This window comes from Sycon ciliatum, chromosome 2 (genome assembly GCF_964019385.1).
Source record: "Sycon ciliatum chromosome 2, ocSycCili1.1, whole genome shotgun sequence".
NCBI lineage: Eukaryota > Metazoa > Porifera > Calcarea > Leucosolenida > Sycettidae > Sycon > Sycon ciliatum.
This window is the reverse complement of record NC_088644.1, coordinates 48,092,818-48,109,621: the sequence shown is the minus strand read 5'-3', so window position 1 is coordinate 48,109,621 and position 16,804 is coordinate 48,092,818. Positions and strand designations below refer to the sequence as shown.

The following is a 16,804-nucleotide window of genomic DNA, read 5'->3' as shown; positions in this document are numbered from 1 at the left end:
CGACGCAGCCAGGTCCCTTTCTGAAGCCGCACTGAGAGTCTGGCAACACGTCTTCAGCGATAGCTTTCAGGCGGTGTTGCAGAATACGGGCAAGCAGCTTGCCTACAACGTCCAAGAGACTGATGCCGCGTCAGTTATCACAGTGGTGTAGATCTCCCTTCTTGGGGATGGGCACAACCACTGCATCACACCAATCATCGACTAGAGTGCCTTCGAGCCAGGATTTACGCATGATGGTCAGGATGCGACTGTGTAGGTCTTTGCCAATATGTAAGACCATGTCTGGTAGAATGCCCGACTGACCGCCAGCTCTACCTGCTTTCATGGTCTGCAGTGCAGCCTCTAGCTCGGCAACAGTGGGTGGCTGATCCAGCTCAGGAGTAACGGGGCGATCCGCCATCATTTCGACCACAGCTGCATCGTGTTTCGCCACAGGGCGAGGCCTGAGGCAAAATGGACGATCAAATAGAAGCTTACTGCGAGCCATATGGTGGTCTCTCTCTCACACACACACACACACACACACACACACACACACACACACACGCACACACACACGCGCACACACACACACACACACACACACACACACACACACGCGCAAATCTGCAAATGCACTGATTTTCTCTTTATAGCAACGATAGCGGATCTGATTCTGATTGAAACAGATCAAGATAAGCGCCAGATAACTGTCTAATCCACACAACTGGCGAAGCCATGTGATTCGACCACCCCAATCCACACCTGGTCCACACCACACGGAGTACATCAGAATAGGACGGCCAAGACAGTTACCTATGCACACCCTACACTTGCTGGGGTAACCAGTATAGAAAGCACGCACACACATTCACACACCTGTCCTGTCCTGTAGAGCCACTACCACTAGGGTCACGTGGGCCCCGGAAGGGCAGCAGAGAGAGAGAGAGAAAGAGCGCGCCACCCGATGGTGCTCCAGATGCGAGACTAGTCGGAACCGGCGAGAGCAGATACACATATGCGGGAACTTGTCCCGTTCTCTGGACGGTGGCAGTGCGTTCAGCAGCGATGGCGGTTGCGTCCCTGAGTTGAGCGGAAACAACGATTGCAGGTGTCACAGTGAGCATTGCAGCAACTCCGAGCGGTAGTGTCACCGGTGACAACAGAAGCCGGTTCGGTCCATACTGGGCACGAGGTAGAAGCGAAGCAACGATGCACAGCCAAGCCTCCGCGGCTCCGGAACCAACGATGACACCGAGGGCACTGACATGCACCTCTCTGCTCCGAAACCGGCTTCTGCCGTTCAGCCGTGCACTTGTGCCTAGCGAGGTCGCCCTGATGTGCGAAGTGCCGGGCGCATGTGAGGCAAGTCACCGATGCCGGCACGAGGGGATCCGGGGCGTCCGAGGTGTAGGCCAACCTCCAGTCTGGGCGAGAGTCACAGGCCACTCTGTACCAGTCCGCTTCAAGGTCTCGTGAGCGGAGGTTCTTTACAGCGCAGTCTTCCCACCGCTGACGTGGGCCATGTGCCGGGCGATGAGATGGCAGGGTGCCGAACAGCAACTGTTTGGGCAATCGCACGTCGTCCATGCGGGCGACATGGCCTAGCCACTCGAGGCGCCGATGCTGAACCTTGGTGACGATGGTTTCAGAGTCACCCCACCACTCAAGCAGCTGGTTGTTTGATATGTTGTCATCCCAGCAACGATGGCGTGTGATACCCAATATCGACCGCACGCATCGCATGTGGAAAATAGACATGCGACGAAGGTCCTGCTTCAGCGGCGTCCAGCACTCGGACCCATACAGGAGCAGAGACAGGACACAAGCATTAAACACACAGCGTTTAATATGAAGATCTAAGTTCTTGTTCCTGAAAACAGATTGCTGCAGAGCACCACAAGCCCGGGACACCCTTGCCACCCGAGCGCTGCTATCCTGCGAAGATCGGCCGCCACAGTGGATAATACGCCCCAGGTACTTGAACTCCGGCACACACTCAATGTCCACACCGGCAAGCTGTATGGGCGCCTGGTCCACAGCCGTGACGCCAGCTCCCGCAACCAAGAACTTGGTTTTGGTCGCGCTCACGGTGAGGCCGAACTCCGAAGCGGTCGAGTTGAACAGGTCCAAAGCAATCTCAGCACCAGCATGCGATGTTGCAAACAGGGAGGAATGGTCCGCGAAATGTGCCTTTAGGGCAGTGGCAGCGGTGTTTGCGATATAGTTGACCCTTACCGTAGTGGCAACTGAACTCGAAACCAACGCCAGGAATACCTCTGACCTGCTGTTGCCGCTTGGCGACTACTGACCACATGAAGATGTTGAAGAGGACAGGAGCCATAGTGCAGCCTTGCCGCAAGCCGTTGGTGACGCTAAACGGATACACTTCTGTGCTACTCACGCTCAATACTGCATACATCATTCTCATGGTGGAAGGATCGGATGACTGCAAGCATGGGGGGGGGGGGGACACCAGCACGGGGGAGCACCTGCCAGAGGCACTCACGGGGCACGGAGTCGTAGGCCTTCTTCAGGTCAATGAAGACGAAGAAACCCTTGGCTGTATGCTCACACACACACACACACACACACACACACACACACACACACACACACACACACACACACACACACACACACACACACACACACACACACACACACACACACACACACACACACATGCGCACGCACGCGCGCACACACACACACACACGCACGCACGCACACACACACATACACACACTACTACTACTATCAATCAGCTACCCCAGTGGGGTCACGCCGCCCTCCACTCAGAGAACTGAGCGCAAGGTGAGGGGCAGTGGCGCAAAACAAAACAGGAAGTACAGCAGAATGAATTGAAGAAAAAAAGAAATCAAAACAAGCTGCCATATTGATGGAAAAGAACTCACCAACAGAGGAAAGAAAAATCACAAACCAGATGAACAGTCTGCTGCAGGTCCACTATAAAATGCAACGACTGAAAAAGGAACAATAATTATAATATTATAAAAAATAAATGTGAACATGATGTTCTGTTCAACAAACGTCTGTACGCGTGCTGCTTCGGCCTTCGTGACTCATCAGGAAAACACACTCTTGAGCTGGAGGGTCGGCACCGACCGTCCCACAAGGGCTCCACAAGACGTACTTTCACGAGCGACGAGGAGTGTGCACAGCAAGCTAATAGCACTACACCATCGCCGCACGACGACTGGCGACTCAGGTCCAAACAGCACGGCCAAGGACAAATTTACGATTCCAGCGATACACCGCGCAGGAAGAAATTTCTGCGAGGCTGACCTGTTTCCTTTCTCACCCAGGAGTCCACTTGCTTTGCCGAACGCCACTGCATTGTTTTTGGCTGGGTGTTGATCCGAGGGCTCGCCACACCACTGCGGAGGATGCGGAAAGGACGCAAGAAGACGTTGACGGCAACAAATTACCCGCCCTGGTCGTCAGCTCACTGAATGTCCTTCCGCGCGCGCGCGCGCGCGGAACCGGCTGCAAGGCAGGAAAAGCCTACTGCCAGTCAATATCCAGGGACGACCCTGACCAGAAGGCCAGGGCCGCCCCGTGGAGAAGGCCAACAAAGAGAAAACCAGGAGCTAACAGATCTGCTTCCTCTCCGCTAAATATTTTTCACACAGACACACACACACACACACATTAACTACAACACACAGCAGCTTGCGGTTAGGAGGGTGCTGGCCAGCAAAGTGAGAGGCTACGGAGAGAGAGAGAGCAGGATCTTGGCGGAGCCAAGAGGATAGTCACGTCCGAGGGACGAAGAACGAGAGCCCTGAGTAGCCGGAAATGAGCACGGCCAACACCCCTTTATTTACTTTATCAAAGTAAATGAGAGATGATAAACTGGAGGTGGGTGGGTGAAACAAAATGAACTGACAAGAGTGATCCACACACAGAACAGAACGGATCGAAATAATATAACTAGGCAAACTTTAGCATGACACCTTGAGTGGCCACGACGGATGCCGCCTACGTTGAACCAGGAGCTAACAGATCTGCTTCCTCTCCGCAAAATACTTTTCACACAGACACAGACACACACACACACTTGTACTTGTACTTGCTCACTGCCAAAACTGGTCACGTGGGTCTCCCCGGGAGAGGGGAGAGAGACTCAAAAGGAATCTTGGAAAGATGACTCAATTGGCCATTGAACCACCCAACGGCCGACACCCCCTGAAATCCCCAAACTAGGGTGGACTTGAAATGATCCCACTTATGGGCTCACCACACCTCAGTAAGTAGGTGAGGACAAGGTGCAGAAAAAGGATTGACGGCATCAGGGTATCCGTCCCGGGATCCAACTGCAGGTACCCCTGCCCCCAGTGAAGGTAATACTTGGTACTAGTGTGGGTGGCTAAATCAGAGTGGATCTGATATCAGCTTCACTAGCACCATTGATCACACAAGAGTTTATCTAGCCAGAAGCAGTCCATGGTTAACAGGTATGTATACTTCAAACAGAAAGTATATGAACCCTGAAACCAACAAAGGTGGTAGGTACAACAATACACCTTCAAGCAGCCGAGCCCGTTGGCAACAGGCACACACACACAGACACACACACATACACACACGCAATAAATCGGAATTAATCAGAGAACTCGTTCATACATGGTACATGCATTTATCATAGAAATCTACAGTTTCAGGGCAGCAGTCGGCAGATATTGAAACACGCACACTAGTAGTAGTAGTGACACATACACACACACACACACAAACAAACACACACACATACACACCCACACACACACACACACACTCACTCACACACACTCACACACACACACACACACACACACACACACACACACACACACACACACACACACACACGTGTAAAACCAGGGAGAAGTATTGACATTAATATACTACTCCCTGGTGACAAGAACCGGTAAAACCGTCAAAAACGAGGTAGATCACTGAAGCAGGATAAACTGGACGCGGAGCATACCGATATAGGCTGAATCAATCGCAAATACAAGGACACGGGATGCAATAGATTAGACTGGCAAGGGACAGGATCGGAGGTGGAAGCAGCCAAAGCTTCAGGTAAAAAAAAGCCGAATAGCCGTGATCAAGCATCATTAATTTAGTCAAGTGGTAGGTCTATGTTACATCCAGGGAGTAGTGCTTTACCAGAATATTGTAATACTAACTTCTCAAGTCTTACCATGCACCGTAAGCTGGTAAATCGTCGGTGCAATGGCAAAGGTCAAGGTATGAAAAACTGCTTCAGGGTTGTTTCGCAGTTGTAGATCTTCCCTAACAGGTTTTCCTTGATTGAGTGTGAGTATAGTTATTGTGAGGTTTAGTGTAAATCCACATTAAGAAACATATACACATCATGTAGTGTAAAGTCATTGGCACACTCTCCATGTGAACCACACACAGGGAAGTCATACAGAACAGGAAAAAAACATGTGCGCGCATGTGAGCCACCCCCCCCCCCCCATCGCAGACGATCCCCAAACGAATGTTTAGTAAAACTCGCCACTGACATATGACTGATGACTGCTCGTGCGTATCCTTCGGCGACATCGCAGGTCATTGACGATATTGCGAAGGAAGCATTTACAACGACTTTTCTTAAGCATGCAATTGGTAATTGCAGTGGATGACAATAACTTTGGCAAGACAGACGAAACACATCACACAATTACACTTACTGACAATCGTCCGATCCGCCACAACGCCCGTCGATTAACACCGGAGAAAGCGAACCTTACGCGTAAATTAGTACTTGTAGATGAGATGTTCGAAGAGGAGATAATCGAACCAAGTTCTTCACCATCGGCCAGTCAAATCGTTTAAGCGAAAAAGGACGGAGGTGGGACATGATTCTGCGTAGATTGTCGGAAATTGAATAACGTAACCCGAAAAGACGCTTTTCCTTTACCGCGCATTGATGACACACTCGATGCATTTCATGGCGCAAAATACTTTTCGACATTGGACTTGCAATGTGGTTATTGGCAAGTTTCGGTAGCGCCTGAAGATCGAGAAAAACTGCGTTCGTTACACCACACGGTCTATACACGTTTCGCAGAATGCCTTTCGGACTCACTAATGCACCCGCTACGTTTCAACGATTAATGTATACAGTTCTTAAAGGTTTTTGTATGTTAAGTGTTTAATCTATCTCGACGACATCATTGTTTTTTGGTCGCCGACAAGCAGAACATGCGGAAAATCTTTTAGCGGTTTTGAAGGCTTTCGAGAGCGCAGGTCTTAAGATTAAACCTAGGAAATGCAATTTGCTCCGCACAGACGTTTCATTTCTGGGACATTGCATTTCGCAAGAAGGGGTTACACCAAGTGCAAGGAAAGTAGAGCAAGTTTCTGATTGGCCGATCCCGAAGACAATCAAACACGTACAGGGTTTTGTCGGGTTCGCGAAACGGAAACGAAGATGGTCTTTCTAGATATCCAGTCGATGACGCGTCGCCCGCGGTCAACTCGCTCCATTTTCTAGGCAGTGATGAGGCATGTAAGGAATGGCAAGAAGCTACTGATAATGATCCTGATCTCAGAGAAATCAAAAACCTGTTACAAAGCGACAATCGCAAGCAACCAACTCATCCAGGCGCACGCGCTCTCTGGAGCGAAAAAGGTAAACTTTTTGTTGACAATGGTTTGATTTATCGAAGAGTTCAGATTAACGCCAGTCAGTTGGTTGTCCCTAAAGCATTTCGTACTCGCATTATTCGTGAAGCACATTCGACTGCGGTCACCGGCCACTTTGCTACAAGGCGCACAATTGCATTAGTCGCCAACAAGTATTTTCAGATTAGGTTTAGCGATGAGATCGACGAATTTTGCCGCACGTGTACCGAATGTCAGCGTTCGAAAGCAAAGAATCCGGTCGATCGTGCACCCTTACAACATTTGTCATCTTCTAAACCACTCGAACTAGTGGCAATGGACCTAATGGGTCCACCCACTGCCACTCTCGTCGTCACAGAATGCATACATTCTGGTGGTGGTTGACCATTTTTCAAAATGGACCGAATGTTATCCCTTGCCAGATATTCGTGCATGTACGGTCGCTCAGTGTTTTGTCAAAGAGTTTGCGTCTCGCCATGGTTTACCCGAGCGCGTTCACACTGATCAGGGAAACAGTTCGAATAGTTATTGTTTCGCGAGCTATGCCTGCGCCTCGACATCCACAAATCACGAACGACTCCGTATCATCCGCAAGGCGATGGTGTTGTTGAGAGAGCAAATCGCACCATCCAGAATATTTTGAAGATTTTCATGAATGAAGAGAATTCGAATTGGGACGAGCTACTTCCGTCGACTATATTAGCGTACAACACGAGTGTTCACGCATATACGAATTTTACGCCTTATCCCATAGTACAGTAGGAAACCATGGATTCAGCCAATCAGCAGCCGTTATCTCCGGGGAATATAGCACGATATTCCGGGGAATATACATTCGTACACATTCGTACCACCTTTGACCCAAGGCGTTCTACGTATGCCGGTGCACTGCCACTGCACCAGACCCGACCCTGCCGCAAAGGCAGTGCATGGTACGGTGACAGTACTGCTGCGCACGTCGAACACATGGGATCCACACACACCCAGACACCACATGCGCTTGCACAACACACAGAACAAGAACTAACTTACGTGCGCTTTTTTAAGTTAAATTTGTTATACTATGTGCTTGCAATGCAACAGTACTCGTGCTGTCAATGCATGACGTTACTATTCAATTTATTGTCCTAACACTGAGCAAAGTCGATACATGAAAGGCCCACGATGGGAAAGAAGAATGACTGGCATCATCATTAAAAATTTGAGAAGAATAAGCAGCAGAGTACTGTATCTAGAATGAGTACAATTTATTTGGAAATGGCATACTAGTATATCAGCAGACAGTTTCCTTCGTAACTGATAAATAATGCACTTCAAATTGCACCTTAAGTCCTCAACCTAAAAGGTGAGCTTTAAATCTTAGCTGCATGACTGATTGTGTAAAGCATCATTCACAGCACATGTACCCATTGTTAATAGCACTTACTCCTATCTCTAGTCTAAACTAGTCACGGAAGTTTGGTTCAACGGCAGCTCCAAAGCTCCACAGATTCAGCTACATGTAACGTCTATTGCACGCGCTGACGAGCCAACATACCACTGTACTTCAAAACACGAGTTGTGTTTATCTACTTGAACTCAATAAACTGTAACTAAATGTGTAAGGAAGGACATCTTATTGTAAGATGTATGGATCAAAGGAGAAAGATCCTTCTGATCTTGCCCGACGCTTCCTTCATAATGACAGCTGAACGATGTCTTCCTCCTCCTATCCTCTTACCAAGTTTACCATGCCTACATTCTTCAAGAAACTTGTCTAGCACGCCCACAGTACATGTACCGGCACAACCATCAATGCCATCCTGCACGAATAGCACAGTTCATACCGTCCAGATTTTGGGAAAAGGTTGACCTGACCTGGGATAAATGCATTATCCCATTCGTAGTCGGGGTATACCGTATCTCTCATATTTTCGGCGGTATACCCCTCGTACTCATGGGATAATCCATACGTATTCTTTAATTTTTGGTCGCGAAGCACGCATGCCTCTTGATATTTTGTGTCCTCCGCCTGCCGACTCACTTCCGGAAACACACGAATCATTTGCAAGAGGATGTTTCGAAGCTGCGCTTTTCCTACGATTTGGTTCGACAGCATCTCGATTCTAGTCAAAGTTGCTCTAAAGCCCGTCACGATCGAAAATCTCGCGCTAGCCCATTGAATGTAGGTTACCAGGTTTGGTTACATCAAAATCCGCCGCCTCAAGTTTCGCCTAAATTTTTCAAGTATTGGTCGGGACCATGGGAGATTGTAAGGAAACCGACAGACGTTACGTATGCGATCGAACCTCGATTTGAGAATCCTATCCGCCATCGACCATGCACAGTCCATCGAAATCGCCTTCGGAAATGTTTGATCCAAGTGGGACCTGCAAGGCGCACACCACTTGCTGCGCCCACACGCCCACCGCTTGCTGCGCCTACACACACATACAATACTCGGTCTCGCGCTTTAGTTTAAGTTCATGCTCTTTGAACATACGTATTCTTCATTGGCCGTGTCTTTTGTTTTGTTTTCTTTCTCTTTCTCTGTTGGGGTTCTCGTGTCTTGGTTTTCGTGTGTGTGCTCTGGGTGTTGTTTCTCGCATGTCAGTAACATGACCGAGGGTTCACCGATGCACCCGGACCTGGTGGCGACATTACGGATTCCGTTTCCGCCGGATTCCCCGCCAGCAACGCCTCCGCCTCCGCCTGTCGCTGACCGCCTACAGCAAACGCCGCCGCCGCCTTCATCCCCTGCATGGAATCCGTCGCCGTGGGGGTCGCCATCCCGGGGCCGGAGCTGGTTTGCTCGCACGGACACGCCATCTCCGGTGCCCGGCCACCGTCGGCACCAGCTTCGCTGCAAGCGACGGCGCCGCCATTGATCTGCCGGCGCACCTCGATGGCGCTAGATGCCACGATAAACGGACGCCCGCACCATCACCACCGACGCCTTCGATCGACAACCTACTAACAGCCATTCGACAACAACTAAGCATTCAGACGTACCGACCACCGCGACGACACAACACACCCATCCAACATCAACTACGACCGCGCCCGCAACCACGACCACGACCGACACAGTGACACCGCTACTACGACGCCAACGTGTTACCACCTCACCGACTTCACGCACCAACCATGCCACCCCACGCGCCATACCGCCACTGTTCGACCCTGCCACCCAATCGTCGTCCTCGTGTGTTCCCTCGTCGTGGGCCTATCTTTGTCCGCGCCAACCGTTGGTTTGTCTTGTGCTGTCCTTGTCCTTGTCCTAATCGTTTTGTCATGATTGCCTGAAAAAGGTAGTCTTTAATAGTCGTTTTTTCGTGCCAATTTGTGTCCATCGTCCTTGCCAGGTTGTGTGTGCGTTGTTGTTTCTTGTGTGTGCGCTTCTTTTTCTCCTTTTTTGAACTTGCGAATTATATCATTTGTGTGTGCGTCTTTTTGTGTCTTGTGGGTCTTGGTCCGTTTGTCCCGATGATGTTGCTAGCACGCCCACTCTTTCAGAGCGAGTGTGCAACTGAGGATTTGTCTTGTTAATGAAGGATTACTCGATTCTTCGCACCTCGACGGTTTTCGCCTGTTCTTGTGTAGTGCCTTCCTTGTTGTTTTGAGCATATGTGTGAGCGTATTGCGTGAGCGGGCAGGCCCTTCGGAAGTTGTTGTCTTCCGGGTGCCTGTCGTTTCCTCGTTGTTGTCCTTGTCGTTCTTCTTAGATCACCTCGCCTCAAGATTTACAACATTATATGCGTGTCTTAAATGCCGATTACATTTATGATTGCGTTACATTACATTACATTTTTGATTGGGTTTACTACCGTTTTTTAAAAACTATTTTCCCTAAAAAGATGTTCTTTCTCTTTTTTCCGCGAGGACGCGGAGTTCTTTTTTCATGGAAGAGTGGTATGTTAGGCCCACAAGTAATTACAATAATTATATTAATTCAAATAATTCATTAGGTCATGCATTATTCATTTGGTCTGGGTAGCTACTTGCGCGTCCATGTTTGCCATAGCTACCCAGGCCCTTTATATTGCGTTGCCTCTCTCTCAACTCTTTCTTGATTCTTGACTCTCGATTCTCGATTCTCGACTCGCACTCGAAGAAGATCTGCCGCTAGACCTGATTCGCTACGTTGCTCTCCTGTTGTACTCAATAATACTGTAAAAGCAGAAATTTTCGGTGTGCAATATTTTCGGAATTCGCCAAAATCGGCGGTTCTGTGTAGGGAAATTTTCGCTAAAACCCGTTTTCCAAGTAAGTGTACTAGTACGACATGTATACAGAACCTGTTCTACCGAAATTTTGGGACGTTTTATTTTCGGTAAATTTGTCAGCACCGAAGTTACCGCAAATAAAACACATCACGGAAAAAGTCAGCTTTAACAGTACACAGTAAACGTGGTGTAGTGGTTATGAACAGTGTTTAGTCATCACGTGACCTGATAAGACTAGTGGTTATGAACAGTGTTTAGTCGTAACGTGTCGTGATAAGACTAGTGGTTATGAACAGTGTTTAGTCGTAACGTGTCCTGACAAGACTAGTGGTTATGAATAGTGTTTAGTCATAACGTGTCCTGATAAGACTAGTGGTTATGAACAGTGTTTAGTCATAACGTGTCCTGAGAAGACTAGTGGTTATGAACAGTGTTTAGTCGTAACGTGTCCTGATAAGACTAGTGGTTATGAACAGTGTTTAGTCGTAACGTGTCCTGATAAGACTAGTGGTTATGAACAGTGTTTAGTCATAACGTGACCTGATTAGACTAGTGGTTATGAACAGTGTTTAGTCGTAACGTGTCCTGATAAGACTAGTGGTTATGAACAGTGTTTAGTCGTAACGTGTCCTGATAAGACTAGTGGTTATGAACAGTGTTTAGTCGTAACGTGTCCTGATAAGACTAGTGGTTATGAACAGTGTTTAGTCGTAACGTGTCCTGATAAGACTAGTGGTTATGAACAGTGTTTAGTCGTAACGTGTCCTGATAAGACTAGTGGTTATGAACAGTGTTTAGTCGTAACGTGTCCTGATAAGACTAGTCATACTGTCATCATGGTCATACAAGGTTTAACCACAAGACCAGTCAGTACAATAAATCCCGGTGTTAGCCTAAAATACGACCAGGTTTACTGAAGTATACGCTAGAGTTTGCTTGTGTATGGTCTTTTGCACACAGGACATCACAGCGATAGCAAGGAAGTGCCTTGGAATGACACTACACATGCAATTTTTTTATTTATTTTTTACAATGATCGCAGCTCACAGGCAAAGACAAAAAATTGCATAGTGGTAGCATAGTGATGGTGAGGCTTTTTGCCCTCAGCCGACCTGAGGTCTCGACGTCATGGGGACATAAAACGCACCAATTGCAACTCCCAAAACCTATTTGGGGCTGAACGGTTAATATTGAGACAAAGCCATGTCGAGCCATCAAGATGCCGTCTCCGGGATTGAGGCTGAGGTCACTAAGCATCGTGCAACTAACAAACCTCCAAGGCGCATGCGCAAACACACACGCACATTACACACACACACCACCACACAAACACCTACACACACACGTTCACACACACGTTCACACACACACACACACACACACACACACACACACACACACACACACACACACACATACACACACACATGTGCATGTACAACTCCAGGTAGCCGTGATCTCGTACTCTCCTGTAAACCGCCTAGGTTCAGTTCAAACTTGAACCTAGCATAGTCTGAGAGCAAAAAGAGTATTCGGAATATCTGAGAGTTTAAATTGTATCAGCAATAATCTTTCCAGATACAAAACACCAAAGCTGAGGCAACAGCAACATTGTCACGTGTACAGAAACAAGAAAAGGCCAGAAACAAATACAAAGAATGGCACGGTCAATTGTACACGATAGTCAGCCAGCGCTGTACACTAAGAAATTTAGCTAGAGGGAAAATAGTTTCAAACAACTAATAAAACTGGCTAATTAATGCGATTAATAGTATAAGTGAAGCGGACATTACAAAATGATGAATGAGAATACATGTATCTAAAATGGTTGTTCCTAATCGATTTTCTTGAGACTATCATCAGGGAAAAATCGTCTCACAATAGAGGCTATACGGAAAACAAACTACTTATAGGTTATAGGATAGTGGGGAGTATACAAGGTGAGGTGTGAAGAAAAAAAAAAAACTAAAGTGGGAGAGAAGACGAAAGAAATTAGAAGAAAAGATGTGAGAGTGTTCAGACGGTGTGAGCTACTACAAAAGGTGAGTGAAATGAAGGCGTGGAAGCAGGTGACTGTGATAGAGTGAGGAAGTGTGAGGTGTAGGTGTATGCGAATGAATATGTGTGTGAATGCTAGGTGAAGAGTCTCAATTTTGTGACATTTTCTTTCTGAATGCATAGATTAGGATTGTGTTTACGGATGAAAACAGCTTCTAATACCTTAAGTTCACGAAACCTACGAGCACGGCACAAAACAGTGAAGCATGAATCGTCATACACTGAGCGGCATTGGCTACTAGACAAGAGGTGTTTTTTAATTGCTGACCCTTTCGTTGTGCTCTCACCTTCAGTCCGGTCATCTTCATCTTGGTTGTCCAACTCACTCTCTTCATCACTGCTTACACCTTCTTCATCCTCTTCCTCTTCCATCCCGTCCTCTGCACCCGACGACAATCCCACGCTACTGCTCACTGCCAGTCCATGTCCGGTTGTAGATGCCATTACCAGCGCACGAGTCATGCTCCTTGTTACTGGTCTCCGTACCTGTGCTTGTCCATTTCCTACAGTCTCACGTAACTGTGCACTTGCAGTGGGTTCACCCGCTGCTGTAATAGTGTGGTTCTGTTGTGCAACTGGCACCTGTTTGCGGGGACGGCCTCGCCCAGGTCGCTGGGCTTTGGCTGCATCTGACAAAAGGTACAATGGTACATGTTGTTTGACGCGTGCGTTCAGGTGCTGAAGGGTTCTTCCTACATATCGGCTATCACAATGCCGACATTCAAAATGATAGATTACATGGCTAATTAGTTGGGTAGGAAGAACATCCTTCTTCACCGTGAACGCACGGGCCGTAGTGAAGACAGTTGTCAATGCTGTGGCAAAATAGGTTTGTCTGACCACAGTCCTCACGGCGCGGGCCACATCCAGCGAAATTTGACCTTTCCATGGAAGTCGTAAAAATACACGACATGGGTCAGGTCCAAACTCAGGCTCGGCAACCTGAATATCAGGTTCACTAAACAGCTTACTGAGGAGCTGAACAGGATATCCATTCCGAACGAATACCTTCTTCAGGAAACAAAGCTCTTGCTGAAGCTTATCAGGCGAGCAAATCCGCCTAGCGCGCATGATCAAATTTCGTACGAGATTAGTTTTGTATAAAGTCGAGCAATAGGAGTCGTAGACAATGTATTGCCCGGTGAACGTTGGTTTTCGATATACTGAAGTTGAAACAGCCATCTCCGTTTTCTCGACTAACACATCGAGAAAAGACAAACGGTTTGACTGCTCATGTTCACATGTAAATTTCAGAGCGGGATGTAGGTTGTTGAGCATACCAAGAAACTCATTCGATTGTTCCAGATTACGGAAATGCGTGAACGAATCATCTACGAATCTAACATATAAGCTTGGCCACATCGCACTTGGAATCTTCGATTCATAAAACCCGACAAACACATTGGCCAGAACTGGACCTAATGGTGAACCCATGGCCACCCCGTCAATTTGGCGGTACATGGTGTCATCAAAAGAAAATTCAACATCAGTTGTCATCATCTGCATTAGTCTGCGGAACGCAGTTTCGGACATCCAGGGAGAATCGAACTGTTTACTGTACTCTTTATCGTGGTACAGAGCATTAGCGCAAATGTCAATTGTCTCCATCACGGGCACATTGGTGAACAAGCTTACAACGTCGAAGGAGCACATGTGGGAAGAAGACGGTACTGGCTGCTCACGCAGGATATCGATGAATTGGAAAGTGTCTTTTACATTGTGTTTGCAATAGTACTTAGCCACTGGTGTAATCATATCGCACAACCATTTCGAAACTGTATATTGAGGTGAACCACACATTGAAAGTATTGGGCGAAGGGGACAATCCTTCTTATGGATTTTCGGCAATCCATAAAGTCTGGGCCGTGTTGAACCAATCGGTTTAATTCGTAAGTACTCATATTTAGATATTTCCTCTGCATTCCGCAGCTTCCGCAAGTACTTGATGATATCAGATTCTATAGCAATTGTACGGTCGTGTATCTGTACAGGGCCTAACTTAACAAACTTCGACCGATCATCAAGGATAGTAGCCATCTTCGTGTGGTATTGTTCTTTAGTGATTATAACAGTGGCTCTACCTTTGTCCGGTCTCGTGATAATAATGTCTTTCCGTGCTCTGAGATCTCGGAGGGCTTTCAAGTGCTCTCGAGACAAAGAGAAAGATTTACGGTCTGGTTGTTGTGTGGCATGCTCTTCAGCTATCGATCTCAGCTTGGCAGCACAAAGTGACTTCTGAGTATCCGAACAAGGTCTGAATTCAGATAATTTATTGTAAAGTAGTTCAAATTCCATTAAAGTCACTTCAGGTTTCAGCGAAGTAGGAGGAACTCCGTAATCAATGCCCCTACACAAGAGATCTTTCTCTATGTTGCTAAGTTCTACATTGGCGATGTTGATGATGGTGCTATGGTCAATGGTGAAGGAGCCGAACCGTTTCTTACGAAGCCAGTTCAAATTCTTACGATATTTTGTAATCAGGCGAACTTGTTGGTTAGCGTCGTTCTGAGACAGAAGGTTCGAGAAACGCAAGAAGTCCAACGGCGAGAGAAAGGAACGAGCCAGAGCGTATAGATGTCTGAACTGGGATTTGACTTTGCTAAGAGTGTCCTTACTACGGCTAATATCGTCTTTGATAAAAACCCGTTCCAGCTTGAGTGAATGATAAGCTTTTGCCTTGTGAACGCGGTTTTGTATAGACTGAGGGCAAACACCATACTCTAAACATTGTGTGAGGAATGTAAGGTTATGTGCAATACTACGGCAAACAAAGCGCTTCCTAATAATTGCGTTCAGGCAATCAACCTGAGTAGCAGAATATCTCCTTTTGAAGTAAATGAAAAGGCGACGAGGAGACAATAACTTTATTAATGCGATTAATAGTATAAGTGAAGCGGACATTACAAAATGATGAATGAGAATACATGTATCTAAAATGGTTGTTCCTAATCGATTTTCTTGAGACTATCATCAGGGAAAAATCGTCTCGAAAACTGGCTAAGTTCACGGTGCAGGCAGGTGGAGGACAACGATCAGCTATGATGTAATTAATTTGTTTACCAGACGACAACGACAATGAAAATTATTCACGAAATTTCCTTGTATTTGTAAAGAGCATGGCGAATAGAATGTATGGAACACATCTATCAGATATTTCAAGAACCAAGAAGCAAACTATAAACGAGAAGTCCGTTTACTAATTTCCTAAAATTCCATGCATCTAAACACAGACGTGTGCGCACGCACGCACACACACACACACACTCACACACACACACACGAGTGGTAGACGTCACCCGTTGTGGCTATGCAGACTAGGCTTGCCCGTCACAGCTGCTTTCACACTTCTTCAGTCTTCATGACAATTGTTCATGGAGACGAAACACAAGAGACGAGAACACAACAGCATTGAGTTAATTTCAGCAAGTGAAAGAACAACAGGAATTACCACATTATGGTGAAAAAAGGACAACAAAATGTTACGAGTTATGACTAACTGTTCCAAGTGAATACCACATTTTAATACTTTGAAAAATCAATCTTGATCACAGGATGAAAAAAGCAGTGTTGACGACTATGATGACAGCGATGACGACAATGCCAAGAACAACATCGTTTGAGATGTGTTCTCTGTTGAAAGTCAATTATAATCACTCAACAGTTTATCCCTTACCAACGTCTAATGACAACACTAGCTTCTCAATTTTCTTCTTTGCCTGGACACATAACAAAACACATAGTCAGTTCAGTGAGTGCACAGGGTTGACAGCCTACACTATCGACTACACTGCTGACTACACTGCCCACTGTTATCTGATAGCCAACAACTGAATGAGGGGAATCAACAGAATGGTTTGCCAGATTCACACACATCGCTGACAAAGACACCGACACAGATCTGAACGTTAACATACGTG

General features: G+C 47.0%; 1 protein-coding gene across 1 annotated transcript in view; it reads right to left on the bottom strand.

Annotated features, from left to right (window-relative positions):
- Positions 1 to 13,298: 13,298 nt before the first annotated feature.
- Positions 13,299 to 16,804, bottom strand: part of LOC135810289 (uncharacterized) — a 184,927-nt gene continuing 181,421 nt past the window's right edge. Inside the window, exons 7-8 of the mRNA XM_065323773.1 lie at positions 16,561 to 16,603; positions 13,299 to 16,241 (exon numbers count right to left, since the gene is read on the bottom strand). Coding sequence (XP_065179845.1) covers positions 16,237 to 16,241; positions 16,561 to 16,603 — 48 coding nt within the window. The 3' untranslated portion in view covers positions 13,299 to 16,236. The remainder of the gene's footprint in view (positions 16,242 to 16,560; positions 16,604 to 16,804) is intronic.